The sequence below is a fragment of the Lygodium microphyllum genome, chromosome 11, assembly GCF_053477565.2.
Source record: "Lygodium microphyllum isolate KBCC chromosome 11, Lygodium_microphyllum_v1.1.10, whole genome shotgun sequence".
Taxonomy (NCBI): Eukaryota; Viridiplantae; Streptophyta; class Polypodiopsida; order Schizaeales; family Lygodiaceae; genus Lygodium; species Lygodium microphyllum.
In genome coordinates, this window is record NC_141145.1 from 151,787,761 (window position 1) to 151,810,115 (window position 22,355).

The 22,355-nt window shown below is 39.4% G+C and overlaps 1 protein-coding gene across 2 annotated transcripts in view; it reads right to left on the reverse strand.

Moving 5' to 3' along the window:
- Positions 1-12,230, reverse strand: part of ALG3 (asparagine-linked glycosylation 3) — a 155,635-nt gene extending 143,405 nt beyond the window's left edge. Inside the window, exon 1 of one of the 2 annotated variants that reach the window (XM_087688387.1) lies at positions 11,776-12,230. In XM_087688387.1, coding sequence (XP_087544513.1) covers positions 11,776-11,814 — 39 coding nt within the window. In that variant the 5' untranslated portion in view covers positions 11,815-12,230. The remainder of the gene's footprint in view (positions 1-11,775) is intronic. The other variant, XM_087688386.1, reaches the window with a different exon arrangement.
- Between the last annotated feature and the right edge of the window lie 10,125 nt (positions 12,231-22,355).

A 22,355-nucleotide genomic window follows, 5' to 3' on the forward strand; every position in this document is an offset into this window, starting at 1 on the left:
GTCGATTGCATACGACAGTTGGCGTGAGGCGTAAGTCAGCCGCAACAGTGTCTTTTGCAAGCAACTGGCAAGTGAGACCAGTCGATGGTGAGTTTGACCAATGGCAGCAAGCGCAGGTCAGGAGTAGACAGCAGCGGCCGCATTTCGGACAACTTTCACCATGCTTCCGATTGTAGGCAACAACTGGCGGAGACCAACAGGCGATGATTGCAGGTCAAAAGCAGCACATTCATCATTTTTATTCATTTGTTTTTTTAATTATTTTCTACAATCTATCCCATTTCTCACTAGCAGTTCGTACGTGTAAGCACAGCGTTCAAATCCGTGCAAATTTGTGCCAAAAATTTTGGGGCTTTTCCTAGATTTGATGTTGTTTGTGTGAAACAGTGACATCTGACCTAAAAATTGCAGACATTGTGTACATTTACTTCAAAAATTTGGGGCTTTTCATATACAAGTGAAATTTTACTCAACTAAGCCAATTTCATTGTGATTACCCCGAAATTTGGGGGTTTTGCAAATTTGTGAAATTTTTGCAACATTTGTCCATGTTTAACACTCAGGATGATGTATCAATGCAATTGGGGAAAATTCATTTCAAAAATTTTGAGGCTTTTCACATCGGTGATGTATTTTGAGCTAATTTGTGCTTTGACAATGAAATTACAGCAAATTCACTGCTGAGTGGGAGAAATTTGGACGTGGGATGTATCAAATGTTGTAAAAGGGCAGCTTCTCTTGGTATATGTATTGTTGAATGCTCATTATGAAATGAAACAGTGGTACATACAGCACTTGGGTTATTGCATTTGGGCGTTATGGTGATGTATTATTGAAGTGGGAGCTATTTTTTTTGCATATGTATCAGATTTGGTTCATGTACATGCTGTAATCAACTCTTGGGACTGAAATTGCGGTAAAATATCTGCTTCTTGGGCACTTTTGAAAGTGCAAGTTTGTGTACTTGTTGTTATATGCACCACTTGGTTTGGTCTGGCAAACCTGCTTCATATGACCAGTTAAGGGTCTTTGGCTGCAAATGCTATGTACATGTACCTGTTGATAGCAAAACCAAACTTGACATGAAATCCCCCAAAGGCATCTTCATGGTTTATTTAGATGAAGGTGAAATGGGTTCTAGAGTTTGGATTCCAAGCATGAAAAATGTACTACGCAGTCGAGATGTGGTATTTAATGAGTCAAAGCTGCTGAAAAATGCCACATCTAGTGATTTAGACAAAAAGAAAGAAAATTTCAACATGATCAACCACTTGGATTACCATCAACCATTGAAAATTCAGCTCCATTTGATGTTGGTTTTGATAATCAGCATATCATTATTGAGCCAGATGACAATGGGTAGCAAAGGGATACTGAAAATCAGCTTAGGCAACAAAACCAGCATGCTGAAAATGAATTACAGCAGCCTAAAAATGTATTACAGCAACCTGAAAATGCAGTTCAGCAGCCAAATAATGAGGTCATTGACATTTCTTCGGATGTGAAACCATTACCTGATAACACAAATCATTGGGTGAGAAAGTCTACGCGTGTCAGGAGACCTATACAAAGGTTTGATCCCTCTTTAGATTACATTTTACTCACAGATGAGGGTGAGCCTCTCACATATAAAGAGGCATTATCATGTGAGTTAAAGAAAAAGTGGGAGCTAGCTATGCAGGAAGAAATGAAATCTTTGTATCACAATGATACTTGGGATTTGGTTTCATTGCCCAAAGATAGGAAAGCTATTCCTAACAAATGGGTCTGTAAAATCAAGTGTGTAGATAGCAAACCCAAATACAAAGCCAAACTTGTGGCTAAGGGTTATACATAGAAAGAGGGGTTTGACTTTCAGGAAGTTTTTTCACCTATTGTCAAAATGACCACACTTCGGGTATTGTTTGCTATCGTAGCATCTATGGGCTTGATGAGATGGATGTTAGAACTATATTCCTACATGGTGATTTAGAAAAAGAGTTGTACATGAAACAACCAGAAGGCTTTGTTATGCCAAGAACTTGGTGTGTAGGCTTAAGAGAAGCTTGTATGGTTAAGTTAATGCACTAAAAAGACAGGTAAATTCAGGCTTTTCCACAAAGGACTTCAATACAAATGAACACATTTTGGGCATGCATGTGATGAGAGATAGAGAGCAGCAGATCTTATTTCTCTCACAAGAAAAGTACATCAGCAAAGAACTTGATCATTTTTCTATGGCAAATACTAAGCCACTTCGTGTTCCTTTACCGCCATACCTTAAGCTTAGCAAAGCAGATTGCCCAAAAGATGAAAAGGCCGCCAGCACTATGAAGGGTGTTCCTTATGCTTCAACTTGTGGGTCACTCACATATACTATGGTTGCCACTAGACCAGCCATTGCTCATGCACTGGGAGTTGTGAGCAAGTCTATGTCAAATCCTAGCAAAGTGCATTGGAAGGCAATGGAATGCATCTTCCGATACCTTAAAGGCACACAATGTCCATACGCTTCCGCATTCACTGCACTTTGACACGGTATCGAAGCAACGTAGGAGGGCTGATTGATCATGGGCAGACCTAATCGGGAGGATTCTTCGCAACAAAAGTTTGAGTTTTCAGCCTTTGGAGGCTGTGGTAAACAGGTTTTGCGCAGAGAAAGAGCAAAATTGCTAGTTTTCCTAAGTCTTTGCTGATCCTTGAAGGAGAAAAGATTGCGTTTTCAGCCTTTTGCTGCAGATTTTAAGTTTTTGTCATCTCTGGCAGGTAAAACTCTTTGAGGACAAGCGGAGGAAGCCCTAGTAGACACCAACACCATGCACGGAGTTAGACGGAGCTGCCCTTGTTTTTGTACAGGTCGTTCTCTTTACAATGTTGGCCAATGTCATGAGGACATGTATTTTTGAAACCTCACTTAGCATGTGGATTAATTTTTCATCACATAGTTAAGTAAATGTTGCACATGTGAGGTGTAATTGGGGTTAGAGTAAATTTACGAGCCCAAGACCCAAGGAAATCACGGGATGTCAAAGACAAAAGTTGCTATAAGTTATGCCGCACAGGTACTTGGTGGTATCTAGTGCCAGTTGTTGGCCTAGGTCATTCATTTGGCCATAAGAGTCAGTTTCGTGACACTAGAGAACTGGCATTTAATGGTACCTAACGCCAATGTGATGGTCAAAGATGGCATAGAGACACTCAGGAGTGGAAGTTGCCTAGCCAATTTAATTATTGGCCAATCATATTATTTTTCAGAGCACCGAAATAATTATTAGATTAATTTTCAGTATTTAAAGACTGAAAATTAATACTTAATTATGAAAAATGCTGGAAAAACCATTTGGGAAGGCTGCCACTTGTCAAAAATGCCCATACAAGACTAAAAAACGTCTTTAGAGGCTGGACAGAGGCATTTTTAGTGTATTTAGCTTACAAGAGAAAGGCAGGAGATGTTGTTGGTCTAATTTGCAGCCATTGGAGAACCTTCTGAGGCAGTCAGAGGCTGGAGAAGTCCAATCAACAGCAGATGACAGCATCTACACGCTGTTGAGATAGGGCAACAGCAATAAATGACTGATTTTCTTCAGTTCTTTGCATCTACAAGCTGTTGTGGCAGGGCAACATCTGTTTGCTCTGAAAATCTCAGCATTTGGGCCCTTGGAGGCTGAGAAATTGCAAATTTCTCTGCTGTAAACCCTACTTTACAACAAAAATTGGGGTTTACCAGCAACCTTGGAAAGCGTGCCAAAAATTGAAAGCTCCAAGACTTGGATTCAACAGGGCTCAAGGTGAATTTCAGCTAAATTCAAGTGGAGGACTAGCCAGCCATTGAATTTGGGGCATTTCCATCGTCTATGAAGTGGGTGAAGGCCAATTAAGTGCCCGAATCAAGGGGCAAAATAGATTGAAGACTTGCTGGTCACTTTGGATAGCAAGGGAAGTTAAGATTGCGAAGGGGATCAGGAGAATCCTATTGTAAATCAACTTTTTCTTCAATAAAGCTAAAGAAATACTGAAAGGGGCACCAATTTTGGGGCCAATCAAGTGTGCATTATCCAAGATCAGTAGGTAAATTTATATTTTCAGATTTACATTAACTATTTTCTGCCATAATTAAGTTGTAATCAGGGATTTACCACCCATCCACGAAATGAAGGCTGGTTACATGGTTCCGTTTCCAAAATACCATCAAATCCTTTGAATTGGTGGGCCCATGTTACTTGATTGCAACTTGGGGACTATTGCATTATTGCTGAAATTGTTCTCAGAAGTAAATTACAACAAGCGTGTCTTCACATGGTGATACGGGATCAAGTGGACAGGATGCATCACTCCTTGGTCAATCACGTCGTGAAGGGGAAAATGCAATGACTGATGTTGGGCATGGTTCTCAGCATGGACAGCATGCTGAAAATGTGGGAAATGACCCAAATGTTGGCACTTCAATGCATAAAGGGGCTGATGACAAGCAAGGGACTGAAGAATTTGATGATAGCTTCAAGGCAAATCTTTTTGCTGAATTGGCAAAGGATCCCCAGTTTACTCTATTCTTGAATGCCCCAAAGAAGGACAGCAAAGGCAAAGAGAAGAGACACCTTCTACAGCTTCGGGACAGCCACAAGAACCGAAGAAAATGCCTAAGCCTTCTTTAGAAGAGCCCAAAATGCCAGAAGAGCACAAACAGTTGGTATCCATGGGGCAACAAGTGCAAATGCATGGCCAACTTGGTAGAGCCAATCCATGGGAACATAGGCAACAAGGCAATTATGCACACGCAAGCATGGGACAGCAAGGATACTTTGGTGGTGGTACCATTTTTCATGCTATGGTTGGATAGGCACCGCATATGAAAATGTATGGCACAAATCCCTATATCCGGGTAATGCAAGTGGAATGCCTAACCCTATGTATGGTAGCATAGGCATGATGCTTGGGGCACAAAGCGGGCTATATGGATATGTATCCGCACCCCCAAGGACTATTGGAGCACAAGGATTTGGTGCTGGTCATGTAGATGCTTTAGATAGTGCTGGTTTTTATGCAAATACAGTCAATGCACCCTTTTTGCAGCAGCCCATTCATGATAACTTGACTCCCATAGGTCCGCCAAAGGACTATGATGAAGGTGGCAAAAGCATGAAGTTTGAGCCTTTCAATGGTGCACAAGCTAAGCTGAAAGCACTTGTTTTTATTTGGCAGTTTGATACAGCCGATTTTGGAGACAACTAAACCAAGGCATCTAAGATACGCAAGGCAGCCACATTTTTTAAGGGAAATGCATTGCAATGGTGGATTACACTTCTTATTCAAGGAAAATCACCTACCACTTGGGTCCAATTCAAGCAAATGTTTACTTCAAATTGGTTGACAAGTACCTTTGAAGTAAACATTATGATAGCTTGGAATTAGTTGAACTCCAAAGATTGCAAGAGCTTGGATCAGCATAATAAGAAGTTTTGGGATGCATTGTTGCCAATTACTTCTTATCACACAGTACCCCTCCATGACCAGGTGGAGAAGTATATTTGTGGTTTGTCAAGGGATATTCAAGATTTTTGCATCAATTCCATTGTTTTCAGCATGTCTCAACTTATAGAAACTCCTACTACAGCTAACACATTGCTGCGTGGAGAGGATGCAGGATTCCACGATGATGATGCCAAGTCATATGTCAAAGAGGCAAAGGCAGAGAAAAAGGGCAAATCTGAAAATAAAGCTGAAAATCAGGGCAGATCTGAAAAATAGAACTGGAAAGAGGAACAGATCGCAGAGAAAGAGTGGGAAAAGTGATGCGCTGTCATGTAAACCTCAGTTGTCGGCTGTCAATATGGTTTATCACACTGAGTTGGATGCCATGAAAGAGCAATATGTTCTGATTCGAACTTTGCTAATGTTTATGATCACTTTTGCAATGGCCAAAGGCATGGACACTTTGTGTAAGAGATGGATTTCTGATGATGCATGGACGACTGTGTGTCACAAAGCAGTTAAGGCCTAGAGTTATCACTGAAAGTCATGTTCCTCCGTATGTACGACATAGAGGTATTGAATCCATGGTCAAGGCAGTGGAGCATTTCTTTTATTGGCCAGCTTTGAGGTATGATGTAGAACAATTTGTTAAGGCATGCATCATATGCCAGAAGATAAAGCATGATAGGCAAAAGATGTCGGGTTTGTTATAGCCCTTGCCTATTCCAAATAGGCCTTGGAAGAGCATTGCAATGGACTTTATTTTTTAGCTTCCTAAGACACCTACAGGGAATGATGGGATATAAACTATCATTTGCAAGTTTAGCAAACAAGCCCATTTCATTCCAGTGAGGAAGAAAATAAAGGTTGATCATATGGCACGATTGTTTTTGCAGCACATCTTTAAGTATCATGGTATACCAAAGTCGATCATTAGTGATTGAGACCCCCGGATAACCAGATTATTTTGGAAGGGCTTGTTTGAGAATATGGGTACCACGCTGAAATTCTCATCATCCTTCCATCCGCAAACAAATGATCAGTCTGAGGAAGCAAATTCCACAATGTTAGATCTTTTGAGGTGCTATGTTTCAAACCACAAGACGCGATGGAAGTAGTATTTGCCCTTGGTTGAGTTTGCTTACAACAACATAGTGTATAGTTCTATGGACAAAGCTCCATTTGAGGTGGTAGAGGGTGATAAGACAGTACCCCCTATTTTGAATACAAAAGAAAAGATCTTTGAGCTTGATCGCTATGTGGAAAGCATGGATGCAGCTTAATAGAAGGTTAAGTATGCACTTCAAAGATCACAGGATAAGCAAAAGAGAGCAGTTGATCATCATAGGCATGCTTTGCACTTTTTAGAGGGCGATTATGTATTGTTGCGATTTGAAAAGGCACGGCTGAAAAAGATGAAGGGCAAAGAGCGATTGTATCCAAAGCTGTCTATGAGATACTATGGGCCATTTCAAGTGTTGGAGAGGACTAGTGATGCATGCTATAGGCTGAAATTGCCTCTACACTGGCGGATACACAATGCCTTTCATGTAAGCTTACTTAGACCTTTTCATGGAGATGTGCCAGAGGATGTATCTGCTGAAATTCAGCCGGAGGTCGATGAAATATTGGTACCAGAGCAGATTTTGGCACACAAAGAGAGGAACATCAGGAGTAAGGGTTCCAGAAGGTACTTGGTGAAGTTTCAGAGTTATTCACCAATGGATGCCAAATGGATAGAGGAGGATGACTTGGCAAATCATCCTCAATTATTGCAGCTTTACCTTGATGCTTTCCAATTGGAGCCGACTTTAGTTCGTGCTCAATCAGGTTCAATAGAGCAAAGGTCCAGAGTATTACTTGATGCTTGTGAGGGAGCTAGCACCTCTGCTCCTCAGTAATGGACAACTCTAGAAGTACTGGATCTCGAATGTATTCAGCATACATTCAAGGTACTGTAGCTGAACAGTATGTTTGCCAGGAGATCACTACTCAATGTACTAGTCACTATGTTTGGTATGCAGATCGGTATGGTTTTCACTGCAGCTCTGAAACTGTACATTTGCATCCGTTATGCTCGTGTAATCAATTATGCTTGGTATGGCATTGGTTATGCTTGGTGTAGCATCAGTTAATGATCATCAGGGGCTGATTGTCGAATGTTGGTTTTCAGCGTATAATCATTAATATTCAGTGGTATTCCACTTAGTTTTTTATCAGCTTGAGAACCATTTATGGCCGCTTTTTGGATCAGTTTTTGCATTGATTGCTGGTCAGTTTTTGCAATGAGTCTGTGATCAATTTGGGGTCACATTTGCGGCAGTTTGTGATCAGTTCTCAAATCAGCAAGTGATCAGTTTATGATCAGATTATGCTCATTTTTCAATGTTTTATATCTAGTTTCATGGACAACAACATATGTTATGATGCCATTGATGTTTTAGCCATGGTTTATGCTTGGTTATGATATGCTATGGTTTGGTTTTGCCAGATGAATTGAGCTCATGAGAAATGGACATGTCACATGACAATCTGGCAATGTTTTTGAGATTCTTTGTGAGTCTTATGTTATGTTATGTTGACTGGTAATTTTTAGCATACGTTGGGCATATGGAATGGTTGAACAGCAGTGCCAATGTTGTATTGACTATGATGCCCTATGGAAAATTCCAATGTAGTACTTTGCTTTTGATGCATTTGGCAATGCAATCGAGGACAATTGCAAGGATTTCAAGGGAAAGGTCTATCATAAGGACGTGTCTTTTTGAAACCTCACTTAACTTGTGGATTAATTTTTAATCACATGGTTAAGTAAATGTTGCACATGTGAGATGTAATTGGGGTTAGAGTAAATTTACGAGCCCGGGACCCGAGGAAATCACGGGATGTCAAAGGCAAAAATTGCTGTAAGTTATGCCGCACAGGTACTTGGTAGTATCTGGTGCTAGTTGCTGGTCTAGGTCATTCATTTGGCCATAAGTGTCAGTTGGTGACACTAGGAAGTGGCGTTTAATGATACCTAACGCCAATCTAATGGTCAAAGATGGTGCAGAGATACTCGGGAGTGAAAGTTGCCTAGCCAATTTAATTATTGGCTAGTCAAATTATTTTTCAGGGCACCGAAATAATTATTAAATTAATTTTCAATATTTAAAAATTAAAAATTAATATTTAATTACGAAAATGCTGAAAAAACCATTTGGAAAGGCTGCCACTTGTCAAAAATGCCCATGCAAGACTGAGAAACATCTTTAGAGACTGGAGAGATGCATTTTTAGTGTATTCAGCCTACAAGAGAGAGGCAGGAGATGCTGTTGGTCTGATTTGCAGCCATTGAAGGACCTTCTGAGGCAGCTAGAGGCTGGAGAAGTCCAATCGACAATAGGTGACAACATCTACAGGCTGTTGAGACAGGGCAGCAGTAGTAAATGACTGATTTTCTTCAGCTCTTTGCATCTACAAGCTGTTGTGGCAGAGCAGCAGCAACATTTCACTGATTTTCAGTCATTCTTCGCAACAAAACTCTGAATTTTCTCTCTCTACAACTTTCCCTCTCATCTCCCAGCCATTTCACAGCTTTACAGTAAAGATCTCAGCATTCGGACCCTTGGAGATTGAGAAATTGCTATTGAGCTAAATGGCACTCGGTATCTTGTGCCTCAACCTGTTCATAACAAGAAGATTTGTGTAAAATGGGTCTTCAAGACCAAATATCACAATGATGGTACTTTGAATAAGCACCAGGTGCAACTCGTTGCAAAGGGCTTTGCACGGCAGCCAGGGGTGGATTTTCATGACACCTTTGCACCTACAACTCAGAGGGCTACCATTAGAGCCGTTCTTGCCTTAGCTAACCATAAGAGATGGCCAATTTATCAACTTGATGTAAAGTCTGCCTTCCTAAATGGTGATTTGAAGAAGGAGATCTATGTTGAGCAACCTCCTAGCTTTTTCTCATCAACTGGATAGGTGTACAGGTTGAAGAAGACCCTTTATAGCCTCAAGTAAGCTCCATGTACTTGGAACAAGAAGAACGACTCGTTCCTCCAAGAGAAGTTGGGGTATCAAAATTTCTCTTCCGATCCACAGTTATATGTCCACACCTCAACTGGAGGATACGCGTTGTTCATGTTTTATGTGGATGATCTTATTTTGACAAGTGACCATGTCCAAAACGTCAAGGAGACTAAGGCAGCACTACATAAGGTGTTCGAGATGACAGATATAGGCCTTCTTCATTTCTTTTTAGGCCATGAGATTTACCAAACTCTGAGGGGGATTTTTATCTCCCAACAAGCAGTATGTGCAGAAGCTTTTGGCTATGTTTGAGATGGAGGCATGTAAGGCCATTTCTACTCCTATGGATCAGAACTGGAAGGGAACAACCCATGCAAATTCTCCACCCGCTATAGGTAGTTGATTGGGTCCTTGATTTGGCTTCTCAACACTCAGGTTGATTTGTGCTTTCCTATAGGTCTGTTGGTCGAGTTCATGAGTGAACCTAAGATAGTACATTGGCAAACTGCTATGAGGATTTTGCGGTTCCTCACTCGGACCCCCAATCTTAGTATTCATTATCCAACAGGTACTTGAGATTGCCCTTTAGTTCTTACCAGCTAGATGGATTTAGATTGGGCTGGCGATATTGGCCACCAATGGTCAACGACAAGATATTCTTTTACTTTGGGTGCATGTATATTATCTCATGGAGTAGCAAGAAGCAGCCCATTGTTACCCTTTCTTCCATAGACGTAGAGTATAGAGCGGCATCTTCTACCACATGTGAGATGATATGGCTTCAAATATTACTAGGAGAGCTTGGTTATCCAAGTCTTACAACGCTTCATTGCAACAATGAGAGTTGCATTGCTTTGGCACGGAACCCAATATTTCATGCTCAGTCAAAGCACATTGAGATTCAATACCATTTCATTCAAGAGAAGATCTTAGCCGCGTCCAAGAACTGAGAGGGGGTGTTAGAGATTATTCATCCCCTAGACTAGCATTTCTCAAGTTACCATTGGTGCAATCACTTCTCTCACAGGGCATTATTCATTATTATTGTCAATCAGGGGCATTTTCAGCAAACACAATGTACGGGCAGTTTGTCAGGCAGGCGATGGCGCCACATGGCAGCTGGAAAACGTATTGCTGATTATTTTAATTATTTATGTTGTAGTCGACAGTTTTTGATCAGGTTGGCCAATTTTTTGCTCGCCAACTGCATTATTTTATTGCATTTATTTCTCCTATTTAGCCCACTTCACAACCTACTCCACACACTTGTTCTTAGGACTGGTGGGAGAGATTCAGCTCGAGAACATATGTCTACAGCCCTTGTATCTGCCCTCTTCATTTCAGCATTCATAGACTGCAAATTTCTGCATTCTTCTATCCTTTTCTCTCTCCCTTTCTCTCATTGTCATTTTCTTTCAGTCTTACCCATACACTTGTGCATTCACTGCACTCTAACACACAGCACACTGCTACTACTCCATGTACTAAATGTACTAAATGTACAATTGTCCATACATGTTTTCAAGTAACCAAACACAGTTCTATCACTCCACGGGCTAGTAATGTACAATTGTCCATACATGTTTCCAAGTAACCAAGCACACTACTACATGCCTTGCACAGAACAATTAACAGCACCCTATCTAGTAGACATTACAACACAAGTAGCCTAAGCCTCCAAAATAAAGTTGTGCATGAGGCTCCAAGGTAAAGATGCTCCATTCCAAGGATGAAACTTGAGCATCAATAACTCAAGTAGCCCCAAAAAAGCTATATACTACACCATGCAATTCAAAACTTATGATAGCCAGACACCAAGTATAACTCACAGAGACCGTCACTAATCATTGATCAAGAAAGAGGTACTTTTCCTCTACCGATGAATCTGTTATAAAAGAGAGAGTATTTCATCTTGCCAAGTTGGCAACGCACCTTGGGTATACATATTAACATATCTTATTCTCTTCGCTCTTCTTCTTTTTCCTTCAATGAGTTTGTTTGGTGCCCTTGTAGTCCACAATCTGAATGTCCACCATTCACAAATCACCACATCTCGACCAAGGTATGAGATCGGCATTCGTTAGTTGAAAGTGATGTTGTGGATGTTTACTAGCCTAATGGTATATTATAGGCATTGCTTAGCCTCATGGGACCGCCTAATGGCATATTATGGGTCTTTGTTAGCCTAACAATTCTGGACAATTTGATTATGCTCATTTCAATGTTCGACTTGATAATTTTCTCCATATTCCTTTCAAAACGCAGGTGAGTTTATCAAGGGTCGTATGGAACTAAATGGAGGAAACATACATGGAACCCGATAGATAATGAGAGCAGCGATGACAGCATCTGCTAGCAAAAGCACAGCAGCCATGGCCAGGACTTTATCTGGCGCCTTCGCTCGTGTTGCTACCTTCATCTTTTATGTTCTCCTTTCCGCTTCCACGATCCAGAATTTTACCTGGAACAAATGTGATCTCCTTCGACGTACCAGGGCCTACTGTAGATTTTTAAAACAGAGAGGCACGCAAGCGTTGCCCTTTCTAATGCTTGTTTTTACTGAGATCGAGCTTCCATCGGCCGCGAATGTAAGTTCAGAGTACATTTGATGCATAACTAGGCAATTGTCTTTAAGCGGATGCAGTCCGTGGATGACCATAAATAAAGAATTTAAAAGAGCATGTGCCAGCCAAATAAGCGATCTCTTCTGTTTTAGGGCTCTCTCTCTCTCGGCCTCCCCATCGCCCTTGAGAGGCTATGGCATTAATTGTGGTTGGGGGTTCAAAAATTTTAACTAACGAAATCATTTAGCATTCCATGGTAGCTACATGTTATGAAGTTGTCGCAAAGTGGCAAGCGAAGTTGACAATCCATCTTTCCTTTTTTCCCCCTCTCTTTCTCCAATTCCCTATGTTTAATTCTTTTTTTTTCTCTCACCTTGAATTTTAGTTTATTTTCTCTTCTCTTTGCTCTCTCTCTCTCTCTCTCTCTCTTCTTCTCACTTCTCTTTCACCTCCTCTCTCTCTCTTACCTTCTCTCTCTTCTCTTTTTTCTCTCTCCTATTTTTCCTACCCTCTTTCCTCTTTTATATTTGCCTTTCTCTCCCCTCTTTTGCCTCTCTCTCCCCCTCTTTTCTCTTTTTTTTAATCTACTTTTTCCTTCTCTCTCTCTCTCTCTTTCTCTCTCTCTCTCTCTCTCTCTCTCTCTCACCTGTCCCCCCAAATCTCTCTTCCCTCTTTTTTCTCTCTCCTCTCTCTCTCTCCTCTTTTATCATCTCTTCTCTTTTCTTTTTCTTATTCCTCTTCTTCTCTCCCTCTCTCCTTAATTTTTTTATTTTCTCTTCTCTTATTTCTTCTCTCCTCTTTCATAGTTGATTTTCCCTCTTCTCTTTTCCTTCTCTCTCCCTCTCCTCTTTTTTCTTTTTTTCCGCTCTCCCTCTCTCTTATTTATTCCTTCTCTCATTTCTTATCTCTCTCCTATTTTTTGTTCTTTCTTTCTTATTCTCTTCTCTCCTCCCTTTCTCCCTACCTTTTTTAATTTCTTTTCTCCTCTTTTGTCATTGCTTTTCTCTCTCGTCTCTTTTCCTTCTCTTTCTCTCCTATTTTTCTTTTTTTCTCTCCATTTTACTCCTCTCTTTTATTTCTTCTCTTTCCTCTCACCCCCTCTCTCTCTTATTTTCCTCTCACTCACTATCTCTCTCCCCCCTCTTTTTTTCTTATTTCTTCTCTCTATATCTATCTCAGTTTTATATTATCTCTCTCTATTTCCTTTCTCTCTAATTCTCTCTCTCTCTCTCTCTCTCTCTCTCTCTCTCTCTCTCTCTCTCTCTCTCTCATCAAAAACTATATCAAAAAATGTTCAAATTAAAAAAGATTTTTTCTCTTTCCTCGTTTTTTCCCTCTCTCTCCCTCTTCTTCTTCTTCTTCTTCTCTCTCTATCTCTCTTCTTTTCTTCTATTCTCCCTCTCTTTACTTTTATCATTGCTTTTCTCTCTCCTCTCTTTTCCTTCACTCTCCCTCCTCTTTTTTTATTCTCTCTCTCTCCCCTTTCCTTTTTCCCTTTCTCTCTTCTCATTTTTATTTTCCTCTCTCTCTCTCTCTCTCTCTCTCTCTCTCTCTCTCTCTCTCTCTCTCTAAATTTTCCTCTCTCTCGCTCTCTCGTTACGAGGATTTGGAATAGCATCTTGACCCAATTCCCATGTGGTCTCAGCCTTACAATGTCAAATTAACTGTCATTAAACTTTGATATTTCGAAGCTATAGCATGCACTTTGCTTACACATAAAGAGTGCCCATGAGTATTACAACAACAATATAAAATCTAATTCGTATTTTCAAACCTCAGCTAATCAAATTACATTAAATTGTAGTTTTCTTTGAGCATTGGGGCTATACAAATTGTAGTTTCTTGATAATCACTTCTATTGTGTTCCATGATACAAATTTAAGCTTATTTCTAAGTAGGTAGCTATATGAGATGAAAGGAAATTTTGTACTGATTCTAAGTATAGCGACAATGATGAAGCATTAGATTGGTTGGACTAATTGATGTGTAATAAGTCACATAAATATTCAACAACATTAGTCTTGAGATGGCAAGCTCAACACGTGGGAACATTGATAATGGATCTTCTGGCTAGATGGGTCCGCACATCTACACTTAGCACATCGGTGGTCATCACATGGCCACTGACTTATCACTTATTATATTTAGTTTGTTACACCTACCTATAGTTTGCATAAACATAGCCCCAATCGATTAGTATAGTCAATTATGCACTGTTTGACTTAGTATGCCACTTTCTTTTATGTTGTATCTTATTTATACTTTGTACATTGTATTGTGTGTGGAAAAAGAAGAAAAAACCAACAAGAAAACGTTTTGGCCTCCATCTCTCTTCTTGTGTACTTGAGTGAGCTTCTTCTTGTATATACAATGTGTGTTTGGCGCAATAGCTCAAGCAAGTCCCCCCACCACGCGATTCTTGACATATTATTAGAGCGACGTCACTGAAAGAGGTTGGTTTTGAAGGCTAAAGTGCAAAAGAAGAAGCAAGGTTCAAGCAAGCAAGCAACGGGTAAAAAGCTCTCCTATTCTTCAACTCTTTCTCTTGGATAGTGGCTGTGGAGGCATCGGAAGTAGAGTAGAGTGAAAATCTCAGTTTGGTGTGAGATTTGGTATGCGAGCAAAGCATTGTATATTCTACATGTATGCACTTTAGGGCTTTCTCGTAGTTTTTTTGGGCATCTGAGGCTGTTTCAGGCCTCGTTTTGGAGCCGCAAGGTTGCAAACAGAAGTTTCAAGGTCTACTACAATTTTAACTATGTCAACCGAAAGTGGATGCACATGTTGCAGATTTTGAATCTGTAATTTTTGAGGTGTTTTCTAGGAAGCAAACATAAGACAGAAAGGGTATCATTGTTATAACCCTATCATATGAGAGTTTAGAGTGAGTAGGGACGTTATTTTTTATGAGATGGGTAGTTGATATGCATCTACTGGTGATGTATTAGATTATGATAATGATCATGATAGCTATCTACAAAAAGAAAAGCAAGAATCATGGAGTCTTAGTGGACCAAAAACATCATTTGATGCTACACCTACAATGAGCCCTTGGTATGGGAGACTAAAGAGTAGCCCCACATCTTCAGGTGGATCTACAAGTATTGTAGATAAAGACAAAGGAACGAAGAAAGTGTTGGATGGTAATTATGCATCTACTAGTCATTTGGGATTTGATGGAGATTCTAGTGGTTCAGAGAGTTTAGATGATGAGCTTGGTATTCCTTCAATTGGGACACCAAGTGTAGAGAGAGCACATAGTAATGTAAAGGTTCCACTGAGTGATTCAGTGGTACATAGGTCTAGTAGGGTCAGATACCCTCTTAAAAGATTTGGTTTTGAAGATTATGCAGCTCACCATTATGCTTATATGATGAAGGTAGTTGAAGATGTTGAACCCACTTGTTTTGAGGATGTTGTTGGTCATACTCATTGGGATGCAGCAATGGATAAGGAGATGGTCAAGGTAGTTGAAGATGTTGAGCCCACTTATTTTGAGGATGATGTTGGTCATGCTCATTGGGATGTAGCAATGGATAAGGAGATGGCTGCATTAGAAGCCAATAAGACTTTGGATTTGGTACCCTTGCCTAAGGGCAAGAAAGCTAATGGCTATAAGTGGGTTTACAAAGTCAAGCATAATGCAAATGGTTCGGTTAGCAGCAGGTATAAGGCTAGACTGGTTGCAAAAGGCAATGCTCAAACATATGGCATAGATTATGAAGAGACATGCAAGGATGGCAACTATTAGATGCGTGATTGCCTTGGCAGCAGTAGTCAAATGTTAGAGTTTGCAACAAATGGATGTTAAGAATGCCTTCTTACATGGTGAATTGCAAGAAGAAGTGTATATGGAGCAGCCATCAAGTTGTGAGGATTTAGAGCATCCCACATATGTGTCCAGGTTAAAGAAGGCGCTCTATGGGCTGAAGCAAGCACCTAGAGTATGGTCTGATAAGATCTGAGAGTATCTTGTCAATATTGGCTTTTATATTTCTGATGTTGATCACTCACTTTATGTAAGAAGGAGAGATGCAGGTTTGGTCATCATAGTCATCTATGTGGATGACTTAATTATTACAAGTGATAGTGACAATGGGATTGCTGAAGTTAAGGACTTTTTAAAGAAGAAGCTTGAGATGAAGGATTTGGGTGAGCTGAGATACTTTCTTGGTATTGAGGTGATCAGATGTGATGATGGTATATGGCTATCCAAAGGCAATATGGCTGGGATAGCCAATATGGCTTGGTATGTTATCCAAGTATGGCATGACAGCATGTAAGCCTCTTTTAGCACCATTGGAGCAAAATGTGAAGTTGAGTGTTGTCATTGGGGATGAGATAGAAGACTCTACTATATTCAAGAGGATATTAGGGAGTCTAATTTACATGACTATCACAAGGCCAAACTTGAGTTATAATGTTGGCCTTGTCAGTCAGTTTATGCAAATGCCTAGAAAGCCTCATTTGGATGCAATTAGACGCAAATTGAGGCATGTGAAGTCCACTTTACATTATGGACTTTTTTATGAGGCACGTAAGGATGTACAAGTGTTTGGATACACAGATGCAGATTGGACTGGTAGCATGTTAGACGAAAGATCTACCCATGGATTCATGTTTTCCCTTGGTAGTGCAACAGTTATATGGAGTAGCAAAAAGCAACCTACAGTTTATTTATCGAGTACATAGGCTGAGTATAGAGTTGCTGCTATGGCAACATGTGAGTTGGTATGGCTACAAAAGTTATTAGGTGATTTGGATGTGCAGGGAGATGGTTAAGTTATCACTGTGACAACATGAGTAGTATATAGTTAGCTAGGAACCCAATGTTCCATGCTAGGAAAAAACACATGGAGGTGCACTACCACTTTGTGAGAGAGAAGGTACTTGCAGGAGAGATTAACTTGGTATATGTCAGCACACAGGATCTAATAGCTGACATTTTTACAAAGGCATTGGGTTCAGAGAAGCTTCGAAAGTTCTAAAGCTTACTTGGAGTTGTAGAGATAGAGTTGAGCTTGAGGGGGAGTGTTGAGATGGCAAGCTCAACACGTGTGAACATTGATGATGGACTACTTGGCTAGATGGGTCTGTATGTCTACACTTAGCATGTCGGTGGTCATTATGATTCTCACAAAGCCCCACTGACTTATCACTTATTATGTTTAGTTTGTTACACCTACCTACAGCTGGCATAGACATAGCACCATTTGATTAGTATAGTCAGTTATGTAGTGTTTAACTCAGTAGGCCACTTTCCATTATGTTTTATCTTATCTATACTTTGTACATTGTATTGTGTATAGAATAAGAAAAAAAAACTAGCAAGAAAACGTTTTGGCCTCCATCTCTCTTCTTCTGTTCTTGAGTGAGCTTCTTCTTGTGTATACAATGTGTGTTTGGCGTAGTAGCTCAAGCAAGTCCCCCCACCATACGATTCTTGACAATTAGTAGGCTATACATTAAGCTCTTTGGTCTAATGTTTAGTTGAGCTAATGTTGTGGAGATAAAAGCAATTAGATTTATGGTAGCAATAAATGTAACATCATGAAGAGACTTGAGAGGTTACCAATCAGCATATGCCTTTTATCCCTTACACGCATGTTTAAATGTGAAACGATTTGTGCCATTAGGGAAGCAAAACCCAAGGTTTGAACGCATACACCTTCAATACTCAACTTGTTGTTAAACCACTAGGTTATGACGCCATTGGCCCCTACACCATGTTTGTTTCTCCTTTATCATGATTTAATCCACCTTGCAAAGCTCAAGCTAAAGATAATAATGAACTTGATGAGGAAAGGAGCTAGTGCACTTATATGATGATAATTCTAGCATGTAGACTTTTACATGATATAGTCATTGTCACTAAATTTCGAGATCCCACACATTAAAAGTGCAAACAAAGGGTAATGGCATCTAACTATTAGACCTTGACTTGCATGTATATCATTGAGTCCATGTTGAAGATAAGCTTTGAACATCACCCATCTCTTCTCTAATTTTAAAATACGAGAATAAAAGTTTGGTTGTTGAAGCAAGTGACCTTGCATTTTTTTAAATTGTGGAAAACACACTCATTGAAGGTTATCCATCCAAGGAAGCATTGCTTAAAATGGTATTGCACATCGAACTTGATATTGTTATGCACATAAGCATCTTTAATTACATATATAGGAACAAACCAATGTCTTGGGCTTTTGGAGCTTAGTCAAAGCATAAGTGCTGGATTTGTTTGATGGTAAATTATTATTTTTGGAGCACTTTAATAATTATTTTTGGATACTTACACTATTTTTTATACTTCATAGACATCATATTATCATGGATGTATTATTTTGTAAGAGCTGGGCTTGTGTTTATTGTATTTATCTCCCATATTGTATTTGTCGCACCCGTAACTATTGCATGGGTTGTGCACATGTATTTGTAATTAGATTAGCATAGGCTTTGCCCATTTAGACTAAGGTACAAGCATGCTATTAGAATTGATTGGCCTAAATCCCATAAGGGAGGTGGCATGCCTAAAAGAGAGCGAAAACCCTAAAATGCAAAAGAGACGCAAACCCTAATTCATAAGGATGCAAATCCTAAAACACAATGGGGTGCAAATCCTAACCCTAAAACGATGCGTTGTCCTAGAGAGGTAACCTAACCTTGATCCTAATTTGTGTCTATATAAGGATGGGAGGTCTCAATTGTATTTACCCTTTTGGTATATCCATGTTATAGACGCTCTATCAATGCAACTATTGAAGCTTTTTATTCTCTTCTTCTATTCTATTATCTTGCCTCCATTGTTGAGAGTGAGTAAGTGAGAGGTGTGTTGAGTGAGGGACTGAGGAAAGGTAAAGCTCTTTGTCATCTTCTTGCTTTTCTCTTCTACTCTACTAGCTTCTCAACTTATTGGTATGCTTGGTGGTGGATGCGAAGGAGTGATAGCATTGGATCGCATTGATCGTGGTTGTGGAACCATCTTCAAGCCTTCAAGTTTTCAAACTACAAAGCAGGAAGGTAAGTTGGTGAGTTCACTATACCTCGAAGCTAGTCTTGTGTTCTTGCTTTCTTAGTTTGAAGAGAAGGATGCTTGGTTAGTTAGAGCGGAGTGTTGAGAGAGAAGGTAAGAGATTAGTGTCAAAGTGAGTTGTAGCTTCTGAAACAATAGAAGTCCGTCCACATTCGGCTAGTTAGGAAGGTCAAATCGGAAGGAACTGGTTCATTGGATTAAGATTGAAGTAATAGGAATTGTCAGGATATGAAAAAATACAAAGCTCAAACTAAAAAACACAACAAAACTTCAAAAGACACAAAAATGCAAAATGCAAAACTCAAAACTCAAAACTTTTATTGCTTAAACAAACCATGTGACATGTTTGTGGATCGAGATACATCATGCTTATCATGCTTATTGGGTTGTGTGTGTATTGAAGTGGAAACAACACAAAAACTCAAAACACAAAACTCAAAACTCAAATTTTTATTGCTTAAACAAACTATGTGATATTTTTGTGAATTGAAGATACGTCATGCTTGTCACACTTGTTGGGCTATGTGTGTACTAAAGTGAAAGCAACACAAAAATGCAAAATGTAAAACACAAAACACATAACTCAAACTGTAATGCAAAAGTAACATAAAACACAAAAAGTAAAACTTAAAACTCAACTTTTTTTACTTGACCAATTTGTGTATCAATGTTGTAGATGTTGTAGATACAACTTTCTTACTTGACCAATTTGTGTATCAATGTTGTAGAAACAACTTTCTTACTTGACCAATTTGTGTATCAATGTTGTAGATGTTGTAGATACAACTTTCTTACTATGGATGATTGGCATAGTAAGCATTGAAGGAAGAAGAGTGAGGAAAACTCAAAAAACTCAAAACTAAAAAAACACAAAATACAAAAGGCAATGAAAAAACTCAAAACTCAAACTTCTCTTACATGAACAATTTATGTCATACTATTGTGGATTGAACATGTATCACACTTGTCATAGTTCTTTGGTTGTATGTGCATTGAAGGAAGGGAAATGATCAAAACTCAAAAAACTCAAAACACATAATGTAAGAATCAAATACATGGCCATTGTTTCATTGTTTGGTTGGTTGTTGCTTGTTTCCATTTGATAATTAGGATCCTTCACACCTAGATTTAGAGTTTCTTTACACTAAAAGATCATCATCATCATCATAGTTCATACTCGCACTAAAAGTTTACTCACATTCATAGTTCACTCATACTCACATCAATGATAATTTACATTATTCTTCAAAGTTTACTCATACTTTCTTTACTCACACTCACACCCATAAACCCTAATCATAGTTCACTCACACTACCATTCACTCTCACTCACACACATAAACCCTAACCACCATTCACTGACACTCACGCCTACCAAGATCACTCACACTCACACTCACATCCATAAACCCTAATCATAGTTCACTCACACTACTATTCACTCGCACTCACACCCATAAACCCTAACTACCATTTACTCACACAACCCAAGATCACTCACACTCACACTTATGCTCACATCCATAAACCCTAATCTAATCACGCATACTCCCACTCATTGGTCACTCACATTACCTTTCACTCATACTCCTTCACCCTAACCAATTCACTCATACTCACATTCCTAAACCCTCATCAATACCCTCACACACACTCACACTCACACTCACCACTCACTCACACTTACACTATATTTCACTCACACTTGCATTCACTCATAGATCACTCATACTCAAACTCATAGTACACACACTCGCACTCGCACCAACAATCACTTACACTATGCTTCAAAGTTCACTCATACTTGCTTTAATCACATTCTAAATTTGAATCTCTTGTTTTAAGTATTTGCATCGAGTACTTCTTTTCTTGCATCATAAGGACCTACATCTTGGACGCATCCATATTTACGTTCTCAGAGTCAAGTCCTCACTTGCCATATTGTTAACTTGACATGATTGTGATGCTTTGAGGAATTGTTGCACAAATGTATTTTTTTTAAATAGAAGAAAGCTTGATTTTGCACATCCCACTCTTGTATGTTCAAAGTGTCTCAAGTATCTTGAAGATTGTATGTTTTGGAATAAAATTTTTGGAAGAAGCATTTAAATGCCTTAGGAATTCACTAAGAAACTCGTCCAAACCAAGGTCAAGTGACCTAAGAGACACATTGTCAAATCATAAGGACATGGCACATCTAATAGTACCTAGGCAACACACATTAGACTAACATCACCTAGGGACATTTAGGATCATAGTGCAGAACCACAACAATCATTTCCACACCTAGGCATAGAACACATAATAAGTTAAGGGGGAAAATCATCCAAGCTACCACCGAGAGCTAAAGTCCCATCACTTCAACAAGGACCCAATGAGAGAGAGTACCAAGGTAAATTCACATCATTCTAGAGATTCAACAAAATAGAAACATATACAAGAAACCATATAAGAACTTGAATTTGCAAGAAGAGTTGATCAGTTTGTCATTTGGCATTTCAAAGCCTAAGACTTAGTTGATGTGCCTCATAGCGGATTGGGCCATAGGTCTGCAAGTCCTAAAATCTTCAGAGTCAACACTAAAGAGAAACCTTCCCATCCATCTATCCATAAATAATATGACTGAGCTAGCAACTTAAGAGCCTAGCCCACAATGAGCAGACCGAATGGGGATAGACATATTCACAAAAATTGACATTAGATGTATTGAGTGTGGCATCACTCGTATGTATCATGACTATCCAACACACAAGGTGTCCAATAGTACCCTTACACAATCCACAAAGCCTAATACCTGAAAGGTCAAAGCCATAAAAACTGACCCAGAAGATAAAGAGCTAATACCTCCTGTATATCTTATGGTCAAACTAATTGCCAATCAAGAGCTCATCATTGATGCTCTCATTAACGAAGGCTCTAATTACAACATCATGATTTATGATGTATGGACTGGGATTGATCAACCTAAACTAGTCCCAACAAATGTAATTATCAAATCTTATGGAGAAGCACCTTCTCTCCTCTTAGGACAATGCAAGATTCTTCAAACTATAGAGACTAAGAGCCTTTCCATTGCTTTTTATGTGCTTCCAAATTACGAAGATATGGGTAAAGAGATTTTGCTTGGAAGAACTTTCAAGTGTATGACCAAATGTATTATGGACTATGAAGCACACCGAAAACATTTGAGCTTACCAAGAGTTGAGATTGTTACTAGTTTTAGCAAAAGGAACCTTGTCTCTTCTCTAGAGAAGGGCAAGTAACCTGTCTTCAAGTCAAATCAAAAACCTAGTGAG